Below are 22,884 nucleotides of genomic sequence, written 5' to 3'. Positions count from 1 at the left end.
ATGAAATAAAATGTTGATTTATTTAATTTATAGAAAAAAACTATCACTAGGCAAATTTCACGATGCCATTAGGTGCAAGATGAGGTTAATAACATGTTCTTTCTTTGATCCTCGTGAAAATGAAATCATACTTATGGTTCTTATGTGAAACATACGTACAGTTTTTGAGAGGTCAAATACTAAAAGTACTAATTCTCCGTGCAGATACATTTACGTACAAGGATTTGTTATGAACTTTATGATTTTATATAAAAAGAAAGAGGAGATATTAAAGTTACTGAATTCCATACTTGCCTTGACCATTATGAAGAGCATAAGTAAAAAAAAACCTTGATCCGTACTGGGTTGGGGGGGGGATTTTATTGGTTTCCACCGGAAATTATTTGGTTTATGCATAATAATCTTAGCATTTCAAAGGGGATTTTTGGTTTGAAACGGGTCTTAACGAAGGGGCAAAAATCTGTGATCTTTTTTTTTTGACCTGGAACAAGCCTTACCCTGTTGACATGCTGTCAAAATCTTTTGGTAATGATTTCTCCAGGACATGACCGAAACGCTGTGAACTTGCAAGCAGGCTCTCAAGTTCCAAGCTTCTGAACTCTGAAGCAGTTCGTCGAAACGGAAACGGCCGCCTCGCCGCGAGGCGCCTCCATGGACGGCCCTGCCCCCTCGCCGGCGAGCGAGTTACCGTTCCGCATCAGCTTCTCCGGCCACGGTGGCCACCTCCGCCTCGACCCTACCCCGCACCCTTCCAGCCCCATTCCCGAATTCGTCCTGGTACGTACGCGACCCACCAATTCCGCCCTAAATCACCCGTGTTGTTCTCTGCAATCTGTAAACCCTAAACCCGCCATTGTTGTGGTGACGACCCACAGCCGCCGGCCTACCCGCCTGGGAGCCCGAGCAGCTTGAAGGAGTACCTCGAGGCGAACTACCTCAACCCCGAGCTCCACCTCCCCACCGCGGCCGATGCCGGGAGGGTGTGGGACGTGGACTGGTTTGCACTGACCAGGCCGCCGCTGGAGCCCTCCGCACCGCGCACAGTGCTCGCGCCCGCCTGGGAGCCGCCTTTCCGGCGCGGCCGGGGAACGTCGCAGCCTGCGTTGGAGTCGCAAGTGTGGGATCCTGAGTCCGTGCAGATGGAGATGGGCGAGGTGTTCGGTTCGGGGACCGTGGGTTTGGCGCCACGGATGCCTGGTCCGGCGAAGGACTTCGTCAGGGGGAGCATCAACAACAGACCCTTTCGTCCGGGTGGTCTACAGGATGACGATGTTGAGGCGGCTGCATTGGAGAAGGCATTCCCGGAGGGTGCGCGTAACGGTGATTGGATGCGTGAGCTTATGACTGGTGGCCCGGCACAGGTTGCTCCTCCGGGGTTCCGCAAGGGATTGGAATTGGGCCAATTGAAGGTTTGTCCTTTACTATATTTCTCTCTCTTTTGCCATGTAACCGTAAGGATTGTTGTGGATGCGCCAAACTGACTGCGGTTGTCTATACCTCTCTTGTAGGAGTATAAAAGCCAATGGAAGTGTTTCCGGAATGGAGAACTTGTAGAGGAGCAACCTGTATCGTCATCGAATGACGCAATGGTAGTTAGAGCAACATTCCACATTTCTGCATACTTTGCCATTCTAGAGTTATTATAGTCTGATTATCCCATTTTCCTGCAGGAGAAGTACTCAGTGCAGTTTGATGATCTTTTCAAGATAGCGTGGGAGGAAGATGCTGCCAACAAGGCATTGCAGGAGGGTGGTGTTCAACAATCGGCTGAAGATGAGGGAACCAAAGGTATATGTTCAAGTCGCATGAGCATATTCTCTTGGCAAATTGTAATAGCTAAGAGACTATGGGCTGTCATCACCATTATTGCTACTATGACATTATTGCATTTCTGTGCTTTTGTTAACTCTTTATTGTTTCTTGTTAAGATTTTCATTTTCCGATGGCAGAAGTTGGCGAACAAAAAGTTGATGTGTGGCAAGGTGCTTCTGAGACTATAACAAAGCTAGACGCCGAGAATCATGAAGCAGATGTTATAAGGGATGATCCTGAAACTCAAACAGACTTGGATCAAATGTTATCTTCTGAAGTTCAAGATACACGAAAAGAATCAGGTATATCAGGTGATGACAAGCCAACACATGATGGCAAGGTAGGCACACTTTATGCTTCGTTTTGTATCTCACTTCGTATGCTGTGCTTCTCATTCCATAAGCTTCATGGGTGGATAGTGTTGCAGAAAGTGGTCTCTCAATTCCCTAAAGTCTAAAGATAGATCATGGATGAATCTTTAACGGCAATGTATCTCTATTTCACTTATAGGTTTGGGCACTTGTTGGTGGGGACGAAGATATTGTGACTAACTTCTACAATCTCGTTCCAGATATGGCAATCGACTTTCCATTTGAATTAGATAAGTTCCAGAAGGAGGTAAGGTACTCATAATCATCTGTGCCTTCTATCTTAATGCCTTCTCAGTACTTATCTCAGCATCTAGTATACTACTGCATCCAAAGAGTATACACCGCTCCTTTTACATGAACTTTGATAGGCACATTCATACTACATATTTGTGGTTGTGATACTTTGTATATATTTGACAGGCTTGGCCTGCAATTTTAGTTTGATAGTATATACTCAGTCACAACTTGAACTTGACAAGATTTTATTAGGACTTAGGATAGTTAGAGTGGCTATTTCTAGTCACTATAGATGTGTTGAGAATACTACTCCCGCTTTTTTTGTATGGGAGCTAACAATGTTCGCCATCTAAACCTCTTGCTCTGCCGTTTCTCCATTTTTCTTTATGTGCCATAGTGTGAATTTCTAAGTTAACCTGAACTCTGAAAAACCTCACTCAAATTATACTAGGAATCATTAGTCCTTCCAAAAGACTCTACTGATTAAATTTCTGTCCTTCCCAGCTGAGGTCACTGGCTTTCATACTTCTGAGTTTTTTTTTTCAATTTGAATAGCAATTAAGAAATTGATGAACGACGATGCTATTCTGTCTTTTCTGTGCTGTCCAGTCTTCTCTTTATCTTGTCCTTCCTTGAACTGGAATACAAGATTACCACAGAAATTTTGAATGAAAGGAAACACCAAGTGGACAGATATTTCCTTTCCTCTATATTTCCTGTGCGAACTATGTATTACAAGGAGGCATTTAATTGCTATCACCTACCAATATGTTTTTGAAATTAATACGTTTTTAAATGCTTGGTATAATTGCCAATTTGATAATCTATACATTTTTTATGTCTACCAAGCACAGGCTATATATTATCTTGAGAAGGGTGAGTCAGTCTTCGTTGCAGCCCATACTTCAGCAGGAAAGACAGTTGTTGCCGAGTATGCATTTGCTTTAGCAACAAAAGTATGACTGCCTTTGCTCTTTCTTCTTTTTTTGGGCACTTCTGTTCATTTGAAACCACCTAACGTCTTCCACATTTATAGCTTGTAAACTGTGATGTTCAGCACCCAGCTTCTGTTAGGAGGGAAAGCTTTAACTTAACCTTTGAGAAGTGTGCAGTTCTTAGTTTCTGATAAGATTTCACCGTTACTTTTGTAGTTTTGTTAGTAGATGGAGCTTTAGACTACATACTTCCGTGCACTATCTCTCGTTGCTTACCATAATAGTTGGCTTAAACCAGCACCGGATAAAAAGAAAATGTTAGCATGGGTCTTATGATGACAGATAATTTTGTTATGCAGCATTGTACTCGGGCTGTCTATACTGCTCCTATTAAAACTATCAGCAACCAGAAATACCGAGATTTCTCTGGAAAGTTTGATGTGGGACTTCTGACAGGAGATGTCAGCATCAGGCCAGAGGCAACTTGTTTAATTATGACTACTGAAATATTGCGCTCAATGCTCTACAGAGGTGCGGACATTATACGTGACATTGAATGGGTAAGCCATTTCAATTCTGCATCATTGTGTATTACTCTGTGCCTTTAATTTTGAATATCATTTTTATAATCTTAAGGAGTAGTGTGTGCTGATGTGTGGTTACTTGTACAATCAGGTAATCTTTGATGAAGTGCATTATGTAAACGACGCTGAAAGAGGTGTAGTTTGGGAGGAAGTTATTATAATGCTCCCGAAGCACATTAACATTGTTCTCCTTTCGGCAACGGTACGGATTTAATGAGAACTGCACTTGAGCCACTATGCTCACTATCAACCAAACATTCTGTGCACAGTGCACACTATTGGTTGTTCAAACAGTTGCCTAATAATAACTAGGACAGTATGGCATGCTAATGCCATTTGTAGTCGCTTTTGATCTTTTATTCTTTTGAAATAGTTGATGCAGAACTCTGACCTTAGGTGAATTTTGCTAGGAAGTGCGATTGGCCGAGTTTATAGCATGTGACTTTGATCTTATAGTGTTATCACCCTGATTTCTGATACTCATGCACTAAAGTGACATCTTCTCTGATGTTAATTGTCCAAATTTTGGCTGTTAGTATTCAACCACAAATTGAAATAGGACTACATGGAAACAAAATAACTGAAAATTGGTCCTCTAAATATCAACAATGATTAATACAATAATCTGATGCAAAAATTACCATTTTAATGCACTGCAGTAGTCGGAATTTCTTTGCTTGTTATGAATAAAGTTCGAGAACTCTATATTATTTCTCTGGTTCAAATTTAGTTTGGAGTTGAACCCTAATTGTTTCTTCTCAGGTTCCAAATACAGTTGAATTTGCTGACTGGATTGGTCGAACAAAGCAGAAGAAAATTCGTGTCACGTCGTAAGTGCTGTTAGTACGTATTTTAAGATAATTAATTAGATTAAGGCCCTTGAACTGTATTATCAGTTGCTTTAGCCACCAGGTTGGTTCTAATTACCCAATTAGCTCCTTTCTCCATGCTAGTCAACGGGTACATGGAATCTACCTTATCGGGGAATTGTTATTTTAAAAATCATAAATTTCAGTTACTTGTTTTTTATGACAGGTTATGAGGGTGGTGTAGCCATTAAATACAACTCATTTCTAGGTTCTGAAGCATTCTTGTACTCAATTGTATAAGAGGGAAATTAATTGGTTATGATCAGGGGTGACAGACTGCTTATTTGTTTCGGCTTATGATTGTAAAAGCCACAATCCGAAGCTGAAACAAACACGACCTTAGTTTGGCCTTGAATTTTTCAGGATATGAAAATAATTTCGCAAGTAAACGCATGCGATCCAAGGACAATGATTGCCCGTACACTATGAAAGATGATTGTAGAAAAGGCTCTCTCCTCTGTTTGTAATATAGATGATTAATGAATTTAGATTACAACAGATTGCTAACGTTGCACAAATATGATACATTTATAAGCCAAAACCTGGCAGCATATTAGAGTTTATTTTTTAATGAGGATTTAGACCAATATTAGTTAGTTAACATTTTGAGTTTAAGATGCAAATCTTGATTGATTTAACTTAATGTCCAGACACCTATGCATTAGTTCAAAGTTGAATAAAGCTGAGTAGCACCAATTGAAAGGGCCATGCTTAACTAAACAAAATCGGTTGAGGAGCACAAATTAAATCGATTGGTTTAAAGGGACTTGATTACATATAAGTGGATAATATAGGGGATTGGATAAATAAGATTAGACTAGGGGTTTGATTGCAGAGGGCCAAACAGTTAAGTGGCTGATAGTGTAGCTTTGCCTTAAAGTGCAAAATTTGAATATGCTTGGATACCTCCAGCTATAATTTTGATTGCACAATACTGTCATTATGTGTTCACCAGGACTAACAAAAGGCCTGTTCCGCTTGAGCATTGCTTGTTCTATTCTGGAGAAATGTACAAAATATGTGAGAGGGATACCTTTCTTACTCAAGGGTTTAGAGAAGCAAAGGATGCTTTCAAAAAGAAAAATTCTAACAAGCTTGGAGTGAAACCTGGTCCAAAATCAGGAACACCTGCAGTACGTGCTGGAATTCAAGGCAAAAATCCTGATACATCAAGCAGGGGGAGAGATCAGAAGTACCCAAAGCACCACAATGCCAATTCAGGAGCAGCAGCAGTTTCACAAAGCTCCTCAGGGCCAAAGAGATCAGAATCTTCATTTTGGATGCCACTTGTGAATAACCTGCTGAAGAAATCCCTTGTGCCTGTATGTGAGAGTATAACTTTTCTGTTTTCTCTATCATGCAATCATGACATTATTAGTTCTATTTGACCTCTTTCTTGTTCAGCATTTACATTGAATTTGTTTTACCCTAGATTTGTATGCTGAAGCCTATCTCAACATGTTGTAAAATGACAATTACTCAACATTTTGGTTATGGATTCTACTTTTCCTTTTTATCATAATCATACCATGTCATTTCACATTTGAAATGTGTTTATCTGATCATTAGATGGTCCTTTTGCAGGTGGTGATCTTTTGTTTCTCAAAGAACCGTTGTGATAAATCGGCAGATAGCATGTTTGGCACTGATCTCACCAGTAGTTCGGAGAAAAGTGAAATCCGTGTCTTCTGTGACAAGGCATTTTCGCGCCTTAAAGGATCTGATAGGAACCTTCCACAGGTGATCTAATACCTCATAAATTTTAGTGCTGTATCCTGTGCGCCTTTGCTTCAATCAGTGCTTTAAACTTTGACCTCCTTGATAGGTTGTAGGAATACAAAGTTTTCTACGAAGAGGAATTGGAGTACACCATGCTGGGCTTCTCCCTATTGTGAAGGAAGTGGTTGAGATGCTATTCTGTCGTGGCGTAATCAAGGTTATGCTTTGAACATCTGGTAACTTGTATACGTAGCATATTTAATTACATACTAGATGCTGTTGTACTAAGTACTAACCGATGCAGCAGCTTGTTCCTTTTTTTTTTCATGATGGCGTTTGCCTTAGTAATTTCACTTCTTGAAGCTCGTAGGAAACGAGTCCATGCATGAACTCTAGTTTATGAGACTGTTGGATGTTTACTAGATTTAGAACAAAAAATTGCAAATGCTGATCACTGGCTTAAGTACATCCTGTCCTGTCCAAAGTTGCTGCAGGTGTCCATTAACTTGAAACAGTAATAGAGAAACTATGTTTGTGATCACATCGCAGTGTTGTCAGTTGCTCCTGAAAAGTTACTTTTTTTTAACGCTCCTTTGACAATTATAGCATGTTGTGGTACAATTGCGTCTTAATTAACTGAATGGTAAATTTTTAACTTTCTTGAACTTTTTTCAGGTACTGTTTTCCACTGAGACATTTGCTATGGGTGTTAATGCACCAGCAAGAACGGTGAGATTCTTTGTGCCTAATAAAGATTTTCAAGGCTTTTGTATCTTGAATAAATCGCTGTAGTATTTTTATTACCAAATACCATTCGACTCTATGTTAGGTGGTACCGCTTGCATTCCACTGTCTACTTATTAATTTTATTTGTGTTTTTTTTCGACCATGGGAACACAATCCCTGTCATTTTCCTGTTGATACACAATCTCTTCCAAATTGGAAGCTGCTACAGGGATATTTAAGCGCAAATAGCAATCTAATTTATATGATTGCACTATGGACTGCAGGTTGGCATGCTTTAATTCAACATGCCTTGATGAAACCAACTTTTTATGCATTAATCTTACCAACATTTGTTTACATATTTCCATTTCTACATATTCTGTTGTTTGCTGTTCACAGTTACATATGATGCATTGCTCAGTGTTTCTTTGTTGGAAAGAGAACTCATGTAAACATAGATGTTTGAGACACACAGATGCATGCTTTGATTTCTTGTTTCGTTGTGCACTTTTGGACTGAGCTAACTTTAACTGTGCTTAGGTTGCACTTGCTTTTTCCATGCCTTTAAGCTCAGGATTGTGAAGCTAGCTCTGAGTGCGTTTTTGTAAACCCAACAGGTTGTGTTTGATTCCTTAAGAAAGTTTGATGGAAAAGAACACCGAAAATTGCTTCCAGGGGAGTATATTCAAATGGCTGGACGAGCTGGTAGGAGAGGACTTGATAACATTGGTACAGTGATCATTATGTGTCGTGATGAAATTCCTGAAGAAAGTGATTTGAAAAATTTGATTGTTGGAAAACCAACTCGATTGGAATCTCAATTTCGATTAACATACACTATGATACTACATCTTCTACGTGTGGAGGAACTGAAGGTATACCTATCAACACTTATACTTGTTGGCATCCATGCACATTTCTTAGAGTCTTACAGGTCCACATTTGAATTTTTGGAGTTTGGACTGAAAACAGAACTAGACAAGACATTTATGTTGTTCCTATGGCAGTACTTGTATCAGCCTCTGCGCTTCCTTAAAATACTTTAAATCAATAAGTGTGTGCGTGTGGTGATAGAAGCATTTCTGAATTAAAGGCATCCCAAATTTCAGCATGTCAAGGGTAGCTGTGTAATAGTATGTGTCGGTTAGGAGTATTTGTGGTAACGTCCTTGTTTTCTGTATAGTTTAGCTACATATGGTTGCCCATTGGGCTCTTGAAATGCCACTGAAGTCTTTCCTAAAACATAACATTGTAGCAAACCATATGTTTCAAAAAAAAAAAACATTGCAGCAAACCATCAGGTGAAGCACTAACATCAGACTATTATGCTACTGCCCTCAAGGCCTTAACAAAGTTTACTTCCAAGGCTGTCTTTGATAAACTTTCTGTATTATCTGCTCAATAGTGTATATATCAGGGCTCTTTTGATGTTAAATTTTTTCTCCTTTTGATACTAATTTGACTATTAAAGGGCGACAGGGGCACTCTTTTCTGTCACTAGAAGTATCCAGTTTTTATGAGCATGTGCACTCCAATAGTCTGCTTTTGGAAATCAGCATTTTCAAAGCCACAATCTAGAATCAGCTCTTCAAAAAGCTGAAGCTCAAACAAATAGGCCCTCATGCATAGGGAAGGTAATATACTTCAATGATGATTTTTCTGATAGGTTGAGGACATGCTCAAGAGAAGTTTTGCAGAATTCCATGCACAAAAGAATTTGCCTGAGAAGGAAAAGCTACTTCTACAAATGCTTCGTCAACCTACAAAGACAATAGAGTAAGATTCTGAGACATTAACATGTTTACCTGATTGATACAATAGATGCCAAAACTTCAAAAGCAAATTTCCAAATTCTACATAAAAATGGAAACATAAAGAAGTGAATCTTCATTTGACATATAAAGCTAAAGCTTGAAGTATTGGTGTTTTATTTGTGATTTTGGTAGGCAAATTCTGGAACCACGATCCTTTGTAGGCTGTAATTACCACTGCTTTGGCACAATGAAGAGGTGAAAATATATATATATAAATAAATAAATCATATGGACCGTGGAAATGTTTGTCTAATTGACAATAATGAATACACAAGCAATCTAGTAGGCTAGCAGCAATTATTTCATAGCCAACTCTAGGAGTAGCGACGATGATTTGATTCCACGAATGCAGAGATGTGGATATTGAACGTGGATAGGCTTAGAGCTGCCCTTAGCTCCCAAAGGATGAGAAGCCTGCTGATGTAGGCATTTTCCATTCTTTATAAAATTGCAACAAGTTTATTTTTATAATTTCTTTGCAATGGCAGTTTATGATACGTTTTCATTGTTTATCTGAAGTACCGATAAAAGTGTAGTATCCAGTATTTGTGTGCACTGAACTTAGTTTTTCTTTTATCGCTTTGCCTTATATTATATATATTCTTGTATTAGGTGCATAAAAGGAGAGCCTTCAATTGAAGAATACTATGAGATGTCATTAGAAGCTGAGGCGCATAGGGAATGTATAACAGAGGCAATTATGCAGTCGTCCAGTGCTCAACAGTTCCTAATGCCTGGGAGATTGGTGGTCGTTAAATCTGAAACTGTATGTCTTAATCATATTTGGATTTCTCTTTGCACACTTCCTCTTTGTTTGTCGGTTCCTTTTGGCAATGCTTTTATTTACATAGTTCTATTGCTTCATTTCACAACACCGAACTGTTAAAAACTCAATAGAAAGTTTGCTCGGCACTTGGGTCTTTAGATTTTCTATATGCATTTAGCAAGATACAGAAGTAGCACATAAAGAAATATGAGAAGCTTAGAAGAAACCAAAGCATTCTTTAAAGTTCCAAATTGAAGTTTAAACCCTCTTGTTAAATTAGCATCAAACATCCGAGTTCAAAATCCAAAAGAATCACTAAAAATCATGTGACTTTAGCATACACAAGCATGATATTAGCTTGCTAGGGATCAATCTTGAGCTTGAAATCAAGCTTGATCTTAGAATATTCTTTGCTCAAGCCGATCTAAATTTCCGTGAGCTTTTTACTTAGCACCTCCACTTTAAATGCTTAGGATAAAATTAACCAGGAAATTTAAGCAAGTACTTCGGAAGGTTCTATTAATTTTTTTGGAGGCTATCATTCTATCATTTGTACCATAGCCCTATGTTCGAACAAGACTGGTTTTTTTGAACACATACTGTTAGATGTGCTATAGTTGCATCCTTTCCAGTTTCCACATTAAAACCCTATGACTTTTGAACATATTGACAGGATGATGATCACTTGCTTGGTGTTATATTGAAAGGTCCATCTCAAGCACTAAACAAATACATTGTTCTTGTATTGACTGGTGATTGCACTTCATCTGCATTATCCCCTGAGCTGTCCAATAAAACTGAAAAGGAACCTGGGGATTTTCAACAAGGACGCTTTATTACCCCGAAAGGAAAACGTGGCATGGATGATGAATATTACTCTTCCGGCAGCTCACGAAAAGGTTCAGGTGTTATCAAAATCTCCCTACCATACAAGGGGGATGCATCTGGAATGGGCTTTGAAGTAAGAGCAATAGAGAAAAAAGAGATCATGAGTATATGCACCAGTAAAATAAAGATTGATCAAGTTAAACTCCTTGAGGACGGTAGCAAAGCTGCTTACTTCAAAACTGTCCAACTGCTTATAAAAGAGCAACCAGAAGGAACTAAGTATCCTCCTGCTTTAGATGCAATAAAAGGTAAAAATTTTCTGCATGGCTCGATTATTTGTTTTGTGCTATTTTATTGAAGTTTAAACTGGCTAGGAAAGGAGTCAGCTATTTAAAACAGTGGATTGCTTATGATTCTGTCAATCTTGTAAGTTGGACAGTGTAAATGGGTGCTTTCCTGCATTCTCGTGGCTTATACTTACCACCAAACTCCTAAGCGTTTGTTTGGATCAGGCAAAGTTTGAGTGACCAAAGAGATAGGATTTTTGAAAAACCCAAATGAATATGGTAAAAATATGTGACCATGTACAACTGTAAATAGGTTGTGCTGAACCATCCGAATTTAAAACTCAAACCCAAGTGATGTTGAACTTGAAGTTCCATATGTTCATCTTAGTACCTTACATTATACTGTGCCTGACATTTTTCCTAGCCTGTTATTTTCCTGGATTTAGGGGGATGAGTGGGTTAGACACAATAATTCAACAGCATTATCAAATAGGAATTTTGGTTCAAAAATTATATAATGGTGTAGGTGTGTTGGCCTTCATGCCTGCGAAGTTCTCAAGTAATATCAGCAGTATGTTTTATCGAGAAATACTCCAGGGGTCCATAAACTTTTTTCAGATTCTCACCTATGTCCATAAATTCTCAAAGTGGGTATCTGGTTCCTTAAACTTTTCAAGTGGATCATTCTAAGTTCACTTCAGGTCCAATTATGTACCTAGACCTCACTTGGAATGAACCAATTAAAAAGTTTAAGGACCCAAATGCTCACTTCGGAGTTTATGGACCAAGAAGAGAATCTGGAACAAGTTTAAGGACCTCTGGTGTATTTCACCCTTTAATTTAATTTTTAGCTCTGAATATAACATTAGCACACTGATTTCCTTCAGTTGATTTGTAAACTGTATAACTATTTGATGTGGTCATTTGGTGCTATAGATCTAAATCTGAAGAGCATGTCTCTTGTTGAAAGCTACCATGCATATCACAGACTACTGCAAAAAATGTCTGAAAACAAGTGTCATGGTTGTATAAAACTGAAGGAGCATATATCATTGATGAGGGAGCAAAAGGTGTACAAGGATCAGCTGAATGAATTGAAATTCCAAATGTCAGATGAGGCGCTTCAACAGATGCCGGAGTTTCAAGGCAGAGTAAGACTTCTTCATGTACTCTTTCCTCTTGCTGCCCTGTTGTGTACATGAAGAAAAACGGGTCAAGGGATCATAGCCGCTGCAGCATAGGAAAAACCTGATATTGTCATTTCTTCAATTGCTTTGCGTTGGTGCATATGGGAGGTTTTTGGTCCCAGTCCTACTGTGCTGGAACAACAGTTTGAATTATCGATTTTAAATGCTGGGCTTAATAGATAAATGATTCATATATACCCAATCCATACAGGATCACAAAGTTGCATGCAAATCATTAAGATCGAGGTGAATGTACGTGGAATGCTTATATTGGCTATTATCAGATTTTCAAGAATTTAATATCATTCCGTGAACCACCTCTGATTTCATTTCTATACTTTTAAGTTATTTTCTAACACTTTAATTTTTCCATCCTTGCAGATTGATTTACTAAAGGTAATCAACTACATTGATTCTGATCTAGTTGTGCAACTTAAGGGACGAGTAGCCTGTGAAATGAACTCCGGTGAGGAGCTAATATCAACAGAATGTCTGTTCGAGAATCAATTGGATGACCTAGAACCTGAAGAAGCCGTGGCCATTATGTCTGCATTTGTCTTCCAGCAGAGGAATACATCAGAACCATCTCTTACTCCAAAATTGACTGAAGCCAAAAAGAGGTTAGATTTTTAGTTTTTTGCTCCCCTTTTCTGTTTCCTGTCATGATCCTTCTTAAGAATCTCAGTTGTATTTCCTCGGAAGACATGTTTCAATCACCTTTTGCTATCATGTTTTTGTTTCCTGTCATGATCCATCTTAAGAATCTCAGTTGTATTTCCTTGGAAAACATGTTTGAAGCACCTTTTGCAATTGTGTTTTTCTCTGTATTAGGCTTTATGATACCGCGATCAGACTAGGAACGCTCCAAGCACAGTTCAAGGTACCTGTGGATCCTGAGGAGTATGCACGTGACAATCTCAAGTTTGGCCTTGTTGAGGTTGTCTACGAGTGGGCAAAGGTATACACATCGTAATGGTAACACTTCTCCAAGATGAATGCTGGATTGTAATGCTGTTTTATGTTGCTTCAATGCAGGGAACTCCTTTTGCGGACATATGTGAGCTGACAGATGTATCCGAGGGGCTCATTGTAAGAACAATCGTCCGGCTGGATGAAACATGCAGAGAATTCAGGAACGCGGCTTCGATAATGGGGAACTCTGCGCTGTACAAGAAGATGGAGGTCGCGTCTAATGCTATCAAGCGTGACATTGTGTTTGCAGCAAGCTTGTATGTCACAGGAATCTGATACCTGTAAGCTTGTAGTCGCTTTTGCCGTCGTTAGAGAAATTCCTTCCCTGCTGTGGTGGACATCCTATTTGTCGGCTCAAGCCAAGCCTTAGCGAGCACGATGGCATGTAAGAAATGATGTTCTTTAATGAAAGCCGAACATGCTCGTAGTTAGCAGGACTTAGTCACCATGACTGAAATCTGGGGAGTAATATGAATCTGATGCCTACGGCAGTGCGAAACAGGACTTGGGTAACTGCCAATCTCAGGAACCATTTGCATAAAGAAGCATCCTCGGTTCGATATTTTTAGCCCAGTTCGGTAAATCTTGCGTGCTATCTTCTCAACTTTAGGTCGGTAAAGCTCCCGGCCTCGTTTTAGGGAGTCGCGGTGTCGCAACTACCTTCTCAAAATCTGTAGATTGAGAGACGAGGTGACCTAAAGCAAGGTTAGAAAGAAGTAAGACCTGCTTGAGTTGATAACCCAAACACTGCTTGTTACTAGCATATGGCATCGCTGCCACCATGAAGGCGGCGTACTGGCGTGAGACACTGACAAAACCTGTATGTGTGTGAGAGAGAGTATATCAATGCCGGCCCGTGCTCCACAAGTGGCCCGGTCGACTCTAGAAGTCGCATTACTGGGCCGTCCGATCATGTGGGCTGATACCGCCAAGTTGGGCCGTAATGAAACACCGAAACCCAAATGGCAGGGAGCCGCAGCGCAGCGCCCCTCCGCCCCGCTTCTGGTTTCCCGGATAGTACCACATCGCGAGCTGAAGGCGGGTGAGGCGGTCGAGCGTGCTATAAAACTAGGCGCAGGGCTCCATCCCAAATCATACCTTTCTCGGCCTTTTGGCTAAGATCAAGTGTAGTATCTGTTCTTATCAGTTTAATATCTGATATGTGGGCCATGTGCCCATTTCGATATTAAATTTATTTTTTGTGGGGGAGGGTCCACTACAGTGGCTTGCCACTGGGGCCCTCGAGCGTCGCCCAGCCGTTGCACTGCTGGCAGGGCCTGGCGCACCCCAACCAAATCCAAATTAAACTTTTGACTGGATGGCTAATCAGTATACCCTTGCTTTCGTTTGTTAGTAATGCTTGTTACTTGACAACTTAAGAAGAAAGTTTTGCGAAATAGGTTTGTTAATTGAAGCAGGCTCACACGCAAAGGACGTACTCTTTGAAGTAATGTTAATCGTTAGACATGTTACAAGTCAGTAAAATGTTAATGATGCTTGACGCGCTTAACCTCCTGGGTTGCGATTCGTGAAACTGAAACGTTCTTCTTGCACAAGAAGCAAAGCATTCGCAAACCATCGCAGCTGGAAAACCCCCTCTGAAACCCACGGCGCCGCCGGAGCCACGAGGTGACGGCGCGGAGCAACCCGTTGCCCTTCCCGCAGCGGAATCCAATCCCGGTCCGGCGAAGCGGCGCGGGCGGAGTCGACGATGAGGGCGCGCGTGTCCCACCTCCGCGCGCTCCTCTCGCGGGCGCTCGCTCCCGGCCTCGCCCCTCCTCCCGCTCGAGCTCTGCCTCAGGTACCTCAGCGCCTTTCTCTTCGTCGCTGGCGACCGCCGAGCGCGGGATCTTCTCTCACCCTTCTGGTAGCGACGCCGGGTCGTGATTAGTTTGGTTTTGTTCGTGCTGCAGATCACTGGGCCCGGTGAGTCTCGGTTCGGAGCGGCGTTCCTGGGGCGCGCGCGCTTCTTTTCCGCCGACGCCTCGACTGCGGCGCAGGGCGGGTCGAAGCCTCCCGCGGCGACGGCGGCGGCGACGACGGGCGGGGATGGAGGCGGCGATGGGCAGTCTGGGAAATCTGAGCAAGCGGACGCCGGAAAATCCGTCCGCGGAGGGGTGAGTTATGGCTTGTAATCCCAATTCGTACTCTATCCTCCTTATGCAGGGGAAAATAAACACAATTGCTCTGAAATCTTTCATTCGGCACGAATTAGTAGTGATGTACGTAGCGTCTAACAAGAGACCAATTTCTCATTTCCTTAGGGCATTTATTGTTTCTAGACTGTTAGGCCATTTCTGAATGCTAATTCAGAAGCACTTGTCACTTCCTTGCAGCCGGTGTCCTGGCTCAGTTTTCTACTGCTGCTCGTGACTGGAGGAGGGATAATTGTGTACTACGATAAAGAAAAGAAGCGTCACATTGAAGGTAGATTACTATGGTGAGTTTGTGTTGTTGTTTGACTGATGCTAGGACTGTATCTAGCTATGAATAGAAAAATATTCGTAGTGTCCGTGTTGGTACGATGGCGTATTGATTGGAGGAAACACGGTTAGCCAAATTTGAAGAGGTTATGCTGGTCCAATAAGCCAAAGCAGTTCATGATGTCGTGAGTGGATTTCTCATAGTTCACAGGATTCAATTGACTCACCAGATATTTTCAAAATTATGTTAAAGCAAACAGTTTAACCTAGTATATACCTTCATTATACCATATCTTCAGTCCATATAAATATCGAACTGTCTAATAATAAAATCCAATGCTTGAACCCCATCTTAAAATTTCTGGCTACACTTTGTGACATTATGCCATGGCTATATGGAATGTTGCTATGGGAAAAAAATGTTTTGGTGCGTGTGGTATACATGTGCACTGAAGTGTCTCGAGTGTCATGCTGGCTGTGAATTGATTGGTATAAAGTGACATTTAAATGTACGAGAAGTATAGTTTATCGGTTTCCAAATCTTTTTTTAGTGAGAATTTGGCTTCTGAGTCTTATATATTACCCATGTTAATGCCTTCTAATTTCCCTGCATGAGTGCTGCTGCTGCTGCACCTTGGCACCTTGCTGTATACCTACTTACTAGAATGTGATGTTCTGGAATGCATTTTTCCCGCAATAAATGCATTGTCTCATGTTTGTTCTAATCCCATTTTATTGTGAGTGCCGAAATAGGAATTTTTAGAGCTTTTATTTTTTCTGCTAGCACCTAATTTACATCCCTAGCATTGTATTATTTTTTATTCAGCGTTTCATGCAAGTTCTATAAAAATGTAGAGCACACATCTCCTATTCTGAAAAGTTCCTTTTCTTTTTGGAAAACATATGGTACTTATAAGTGAAATCATCATTAAGGGAAGAGTTAGCTTACTGGATTTGTGACAGCCATGTTGGAGCAAGAAAGGACCAATTGGCGATTTCATACATTTCTTGTCAATTCTTCCAAGTCAGTTTATACAAAATGGAGAGCCGTAACCTTGCCAGCTGCCTAAGCTTTCCCTGCCACAAACTGGTGTGCTTTTAGCAACAATTTGGTCCCAGTCTACACTAAGAGACAATAAGCTGAAGACCAATGTTTTGTTTGCATTTTCTTCTGTAACCACTGCTGGCATTTTTGTTGCTGTTTTTAACTTCTTTGTAAATGCATATGCATGGGTTTCAAGGACACATATACAAAAGTTGAACGGGACACTAAACTTGTTGAACAAACGGTATATATGTGGCTACTGTTGCTCTTGTCATACTTCTTCATGACATCAGCAAAAATTCAGAAACCATACTATAGGGCCAGTGGAACAATTGCTAGAGGACTCCGTGCTAATCATATCTGATATATTTTTGTATGTTGTTTTGACACCATTGAATATGAAAAGAAACCATCTTCCTGGTTCAGAATCAGATCTCTATTTGCTATTATAGCAATTGTCGCAAAACTTTACTTGATTGTACAAATGGACATGTGCCTTTTAGAAGTATTATCAGCATAGTAGGAAGGCATCAGCTCCTTGAATCCTGTTTAATTTTTTTCATGATATTTTCTGTTCCATCTTCCCCAGAATTGAAGAATAGAACAAGTGCTGTGAAGCCTGGACAATCAGTAGGCACTGCAGCCATTGGTGGTCCATTCAAGCTTCTGAACCATGATGGGAAGCCTGTCACTGAAAAGGACTTCTTGGGAAAATGGACTCTGCTTTATTTTGGATTCACACACTGTCCTGACATTTGTCCAGATGAGCTCCAGAAAATGGCTGCAGCGATTGACAAAATTAGTATGTTTCTTTTGTTCCTTGGATATAACTACCTTCCTAGGTCATGTATTGGCTGTTTACTGTCTATTGATATATCTTCATGTCTTCATGGTATGTATAAGAACACTGTTATCTTGCTTTAAATGGTCACCTAGAAACTAGAAGGCACGTTACTGTACAAAGTAATATGGTGAATGGGCAAGTGGAATGCACATACAACAGCACTTGGTGAAAAATTCCGCTGAAGTGCCTAACTAGAGCTAGTAGACAGTTAAATTAGCATATTTTTAATAAACTCCGTTGTTATTTGCAGAGGAAAAGGCAAAATTGGATATTGTGCCAGTTTTCATTACAGTTGATCCTGAAAGAGATACTGTTGAGCAGGTTCGGGACTATGTTAAAGGTGTGTGTCCGTGCACTTATGTCCCTCAATTCCTAATGCTTATGTTCACTTAAAGATTGTTGCTATTTGAACTATTATTAGTTCATCTTATTCAATGAATTTCCTATTATTGATGAATTATTTGTGTCTCCCAGAGTTCCATCCAGATCTGGTAGGACTAACGGGCACAACAGATGAGATAAGAAAAGTTGCACGTGCTTACCGAGTTTACTATATGAAGACGGAGGAGGAGGGTTCTGACTATCTCGTTGACCACTCAATTGTCATGTATGTTATTTTAATCTTCCTCTCTCCTGGACAATGACTTTGGCTATTTTTTATTTTTGCTAATGTTCTGCAATTGAGATGATTCTGGTTCTAGTTATTTCGTTGTTACAAGATATGGCATATCTACAATATCCATAGCAAAATGAAGAAACCTGTTAGTTTCTCTATTGCATATGAACCCTTCTGAATATATCTTGCAGGGCTCCAACGGGTATCCAGTAGGAACTACTTATGATATACACTCGTTTGGATGCTTTAGAGACTCGATACTGGGAATGCCTGAATCCCAAATTAACTAAGTGGTTGACAGATATATTCCTTTTGAACTCATAAGGACTGTAGGAGGCTTCTAATTTGTTAATACTGCTGCCATGCACCATCTACTGATACTGAGAAAATGCACACATTCTGATTTGTTATATTCTCCATCAGTACCCCCTCCAAACTCATTGCAACTGTAGAAGCTTCTGATTTATTCTTCTGCTGCCATGTGGCTAGTGATACTGAGAAGATTCAGATATGCCCTCTCAAAACACTGACTGGTTGTTCATCTACTTTCAGGTACTTGATGAATCCAAAGATGGAGTTTGTCAAGTTTTACGGCAAGAACTATGATACAGATTCCCTCGCTGACGGTATCATTAAAGAAATTAAAGAGCACAAGTAGTTGAGATGGCACTCAGCAATGGCACCTTAGTTTTCTGAATCTCTCCCAAGAATTTTGTCCGAGTCAACAAAGACCAACTGACGCATAAGATCATGTGGGTCGCTAGCTGCTGCATGTTCGTTTCTGAGGTTTAGGATATTTGAATCTCGAGGCAGTTTATCGCAGCAGATTGCGTGCACGCTTTGCAGCATAGATCCAGAAATAGCAATTCTGTCATTTTGTTATAGTGAGCATCTGCTTTGGCCACCTGCGATGTTCACTGCGGAACGTGATATACTTGGTTCGGAACTAGAAAGCATTTGAAAGATTGTTTATCGATTCAAGACTGCTTTATCCTTATGCTTGATGCGTGTTGCTTAGAGCCCCTTTTCGAGCTCCACTTCTTTTTCACAGGACAAGTGAAAATGCCAGGAGCGACGCAAGTTTTTGCGTGTGGCCTCCTCACTCCCATAGACAATGGAGACACTCGAGTGTGGCGGACATGGTATGCTTGGCAGACATGCTCGTATGCGGCGGACCCAGGGCGCCCGGGCTCCGATGCCTCTGTATCCAGAGGCTAACCATAGAATCTTTTGCCCATCTGCTCTGCCAGATATGAGAAGAAAGAGTTACCTGCGCTTCGCCCGGGCTGCTTTCAATCTCTCGGTCCGCCATATGCTCGTGCAGAAGTAGGCGATTCCAGCTGCCTCGTAGCAAGGAGGTCGTTGGCTAGCAACAGTAGCGGCCGGCAGCGTCATAGCTAGCTGGTCTACACGAGCCGGATTTGTTACCTTTGCAATGTTCCGGATGCTAATACCTTATTACTGTCCTCTTTGCGATACCAACACTAGAGAGGAGGATTAAAAGCCTGTTTGGATAAGCTAAAGTTGAGTGCTAGATTCTAGCACATATTAGTATTTGAATATCTTTTCTTAAATTTTCAATCTTGGCTAAAGTTTAGATTATCATATTAGCACTCCTGTTTAGATGGACTAGTGCTAAACTTTAACACTTTTAGCCATTAGCATTTGGATCCAAACACCACCTAAAAATAACGGTCTCTAAGCGAATTGCTGTATCGTTCCCAACTTCATACAAACCACACGAGGCATACGAAACTGAAGAAAATTTCAGAATCAGGACAGGTAATCTACGAGATTCTACACCAGCAAGATCAAGACCAGCACAAAATTGAGGCACCATGCATGTCTCTTTCTTTCTATCTTCTGATGAAAACAGAAATAAGACATACACTAGTCTTCAGAATTATTTTTATGCCGCTGCTCTTCTTGAGCCCGGCGCCTCCGAGCGGGCCCTTCTGCGCCGCCTTGGCCCTCAGCTCCTTGAGGGCCTTCTCGTCCTCTTTCTTCTTCTTCTGGTTCTCCAGATCAGTCTGCATGCGGCTTCTTCTTGGGAGCCTTGGGGGCCTTGAGAGGCTTCTGCTTGCCGCCCTGCCTCCCGCCCGCCATGGCGATCGTCGTCGTCGACGACCAAGAGCTTGCTCGATCGAAAAGGCGTACGTGATCCAGTGGCGACGTACGGGAGGGGCCAGAGGGTTTGCATGTCTGCTTCGTATATATACAGCCAAGGACGTGCGGAGTAGGCGACTAGAACCCTTGGAATCTTGGATCAGGTGTTCGTTTAGGTTTCTGGCTCGGATTCCACGCACGATGATTATGCCTCGTTTTGTCGTGTGTCGGCGGCGTACGCGCGTGGAGAGCGAACAGGAAGCAGGTAAGGAAGGCTCTAAGTAGCTGGACTGGGCCGTTACGCAGGCACCTGAGCCGTGCGGTCCAGCCCATGTCATGCACTGCGTGCAACTGCCAACAAAGTGCTCTCAAGTTTCATAAGACACCAAAGGTTGAGGGGGTGAATTAGTTTTCCTAATTTTTAGAACAACTTTTACGTGGTTTTTAGATCTTCCAATGCCTAAATTCTATATCGAGTAAGCTTGGAATCAGCCGTGCCAACCTGCTGCAATATATTCTTGACATACGCCATGATAAACTCTCATCTTGAATTCCTTCATCATTTTGCTCCTTGACAAGTAAAATGCCTCCATTGCATCTCTTGTACACAACTTGTTCTTTGGGGCATTTTCTAAAATCCAAGACTTTTCAGGTGGTTCCTTTTTTTTTCTTTTTTTGCACAATGGAGAATGCTCGCTGTGGCAGCAGTTAAAAAGAGGATGCATATGCACTTGCAACCCCCCAACAACAAAATAACCTGCTCATCACCCAACAATTGGGATTTGGAACACCGTAGCATTTTCATAGTCGCAGCCAGCATCACAGTTCATGACGAGCCTAACACGATTGCAGCAGTACTTGTCCGTAACAATGGCGTCTTGCGGGGCGTAAACCACAGCATCGACAGAAGGATTCTCCCTCTGAATCACAGCTTTTGCTTCCCTGCCCTTCCTCCCCACCAGCTCAGGCCAGGAAAACTTGCTCGCGCGGCACTTTGGGTTGGAAGGATCATTGGGAAGGCAGGCCCAGTCAAGATTGTATGACATGATGGTTGCAAGTTTTTCTTGAAGGTGCTCCTCACGAGGGCTTTCGTCAGCTCCCGGTTGCTGGACATCGTAGTGCAGCGTCGAGAATTTGCTAGCATTAGTGTGGCCACCTGCATACACGAAGAACAACATAGCAGTCAGACTGAAGAATTTGCTAGCATTAGTATGGTCAGATTATTGTTTGATCATTTGGTGAGGTGCTTGAGCTGCTGAATTGCTGGATCGTCCTTGACTATCATCCATGCTTACCAAGGCCCAAGAGCAGCACAATCAGGAGGATGGACGACATCGCCGAGGCGTTGCGAGGCATGGCCTCAAACCACTTGATGGTGAGGAAGAAGAGAGCTGGTGTTGATTGGTGTCACCGAGTGTGCCTATTTGTAGGCAATGCTCGAGAGAGATTCAGAGGGGGACGCTTGGCGTTCTCATGGATGACGCGTTAAATCAGGCAATATCTGCTACGCATGCATCTTAGGGAGGAATTAATTCGTGCTATACTGCACCTAGCGTGTTTGGATTGTTAGCAGGGAATTAATTCCTGCCATACTGCAGTCTTCACCACATTCTTGCAGGAAATTAATCCTTGTCAGTCATAGAATGTATATATGCATTGTTAGCAGGGAATTAATTCCTGCCGCCTTGCAAAAAGTTAAGGGTAGGCGTCACTTGATTTCTTACGTTTCATGAGACACCAAGGGTTAAGGTGGTGAATAACTAAACTTCCTGGTTTTTAAAACAATTTTTGGAACATATGAACATATGTAGTATAGGTGGTCATATATTCATATACTATCTCAGGTATATACATATGCAACATTAGCAGAAAATAAATTCGTGCTATACTACACCTTGTATTTATGCATTGAATATATGTATAGTATTGGAAACCTCTTCGATAATGGCACACTGGAACCTTCATCGCAGCTAACTGCAGCAATACCTTGTGTAGTGTATCAAGGAATCAAGGATCCATCCGAGGCCCTTCGTGGAAGAAAACTCAGGAGAGGGGATCATAGTCTCACAAGCTATAGCACAAGATGAGATTTCACCGGTCTTGAACTTCTTCATCTGGAAGAACTGACCAGGGCTTTCCTGCTGCCAGGCTCGAGCGATGCCAACAACCCCGGTCGCTGTCATCGTTGGGCGGCTTTGCGACCCTGGCGAGGAGAAAGGCACGCAAGGAAAGCAGGACGCAGAGGCAAAGAATATGAGGAAGCAGCCGAGTCCAAAACCGAGAGCTGGACTGGAGAGAGCACAGTGCCGAGACAAGCGAGCAACGGCCGGCACCGAAGGCGACAATGGGCGCCCGTCGTTGCCACCGCCAACCGTTTGCAACTCCAAACCTCCCAGCAGATGGTTCCGATGCTACCGATTTGTATATATATAAACATCAGCAACGCACTAACCAACCCTTCAGGCTTCAGGTCTCACGCGCATGCTGCTGCATCGTCGAGCACATTTGATCGGCCGTGATCTCCCATGGTGAGCACGTGGTTTTCACTGCATTTTTGCGCAGGAGCACGCTGCGCGAATGGAGAGCAACCGTCAGCTAACGCGTGCGCGCGTGCAGGGCCTCCTGCCGCTGTTCCTCCGGGCGTTCGCGAGGCTGGCGGCCTGCGTGGCGACGCGGCCGGTGACGGCGACGGCGGCGACGGTGCTGTACCACGCCGGGGCGCTGCCGAGGGACCCCGCGCTGG

At 41.9% G+C, this 22,884-nt stretch overlaps 2 protein-coding genes and 1 non-coding gene across 5 annotated transcripts; all 3 read left to right on the top strand.

The window, feature by feature from the left end:
* The first annotated feature begins 562 nt into the window (after window positions 1–562).
* On the top strand, window positions 563–13,608 carry LOC112888877 (DExH-box ATP-dependent RNA helicase DExH11). Of its 3 annotated transcripts, none has more exons than XM_025955266.1 (22): window positions 563–777; window positions 876–1,409; window positions 1,509–1,589; window positions 1,671–1,788; window positions 1,953–2,152; window positions 2,323–2,430; window positions 3,275–3,376; window positions 3,715–3,915; window positions 4,031–4,141; window positions 4,702–4,769; window positions 5,764–6,130; window positions 6,393–6,548; window positions 6,634–6,744; window positions 7,203–7,256; window positions 7,871–8,128; window positions 8,920–9,029; window positions 9,680–9,833; window positions 10,507–10,969; window positions 11,885–12,099; window positions 12,517–12,755; window positions 12,967–13,093; window positions 13,171–13,608. In XM_025955266.1, exons 1-22 carry the CDS (start codon window positions 652–654, stop codon window positions 13,381–13,383), a joined length of 4,116 nt encoding a protein of 1,371 aa, XP_025811051.1. In that variant the 5' UTR covers window positions 563–651; the 3' UTR covers window positions 13,384–13,608. The 3 variants fall into 3 exon arrangements, with proteins under 3 accessions (XP_025811051.1, XP_025811033.1, XP_025811041.1); XM_025955248.1 differs by having other exon boundaries at window positions 1,929–2,152; XM_025955256.1 differs by having other exon boundaries at window positions 564–777; window positions 1,950–2,152.
* Window positions 13,609–14,201: 593 nt separating this feature from the next.
* LOC112879149 lies at window positions 14,202–14,398 on the top strand. The gene has a single exon (XR_003225974.1). It is a non-coding gene; the product is annotated as a U2 spliceosomal RNA (small nuclear RNA).
* A 169-nt stretch (window positions 14,399–14,567) lies between these two features.
* On the top strand, window positions 14,568–19,016 carry LOC112879041 (protein SCO1 homolog 1, mitochondrial). Its single transcript, XM_025943364.1, has 7 exons — window positions 14,568–14,908; window positions 15,021–15,224; window positions 15,444–15,534; window positions 17,165–17,377; window positions 17,670–17,759; window positions 17,894–18,026; window positions 18,588–19,016. Exons 1-7 carry the CDS (start codon window positions 14,819–14,821, stop codon window positions 18,691–18,693), a joined length of 927 nt encoding a protein of 308 aa, XP_025799149.1. The 5' UTR covers window positions 14,568–14,818; the 3' UTR covers window positions 18,694–19,016.
* Window positions 19,017–22,884: the final 3,868 nt, after the last annotated feature.

Source organism: Panicum hallii, chromosome 1 (assembly GCF_002211085.1).
Source record: "Panicum hallii strain FIL2 chromosome 1, PHallii_v3.1, whole genome shotgun sequence".
Taxonomy (NCBI): domain Eukaryota; kingdom Viridiplantae; phylum Streptophyta; class Magnoliopsida; order Poales; family Poaceae; genus Panicum; species Panicum hallii.
Note: the sequence above shows the minus strand (reverse complement) of the source record. Positions and strands in the feature narration are given on the sequence as shown.

Excerpts from the sequence above, each read along its gene's own strand:
- LOC112879041 (XM_025943364.1), top strand. The coding sequence starts at position 14,819 with ATGAGGGCGCGCGTGTCCCACCTCCGCGCGCTCCTCTCGCGGGCGCTC. Across the intron at positions 15,535-17,164 it reads AAAGAAGCGTCACATTGAAG|AATTGAAGAATAGAACAAGT; the intron begins GTAGATTACTAT and ends CATCTTCCCCAG. Across the intron at positions 17,378-17,669 it reads TGCAGCGATTGACAAAATTA|AGGAAAAGGCAAAATTGGAT; the intron begins GTATGTTTCTTT and ends TGTTATTTGCAG.
- LOC112888877 (XM_025955248.1), top strand. The coding sequence starts at position 652 with ATGGACGGCCCTGCCCCCTCGCCGGCGAGCGAGTTACCGTTCCGCATC. Across the intron at positions 778-875 it reads CCATTCCCGAATTCGTCCTG|CCGCCGGCCTACCCGCCTGG; the intron begins GTACGTACGCGA and ends GACGACCCACAG. Across the intron at positions 3,916-4,030 it reads TTATACGTGACATTGAATGG|GTAATCTTTGATGAAGTGCA; the intron begins GTAAGCCATTTC and ends TTGTACAATCAG.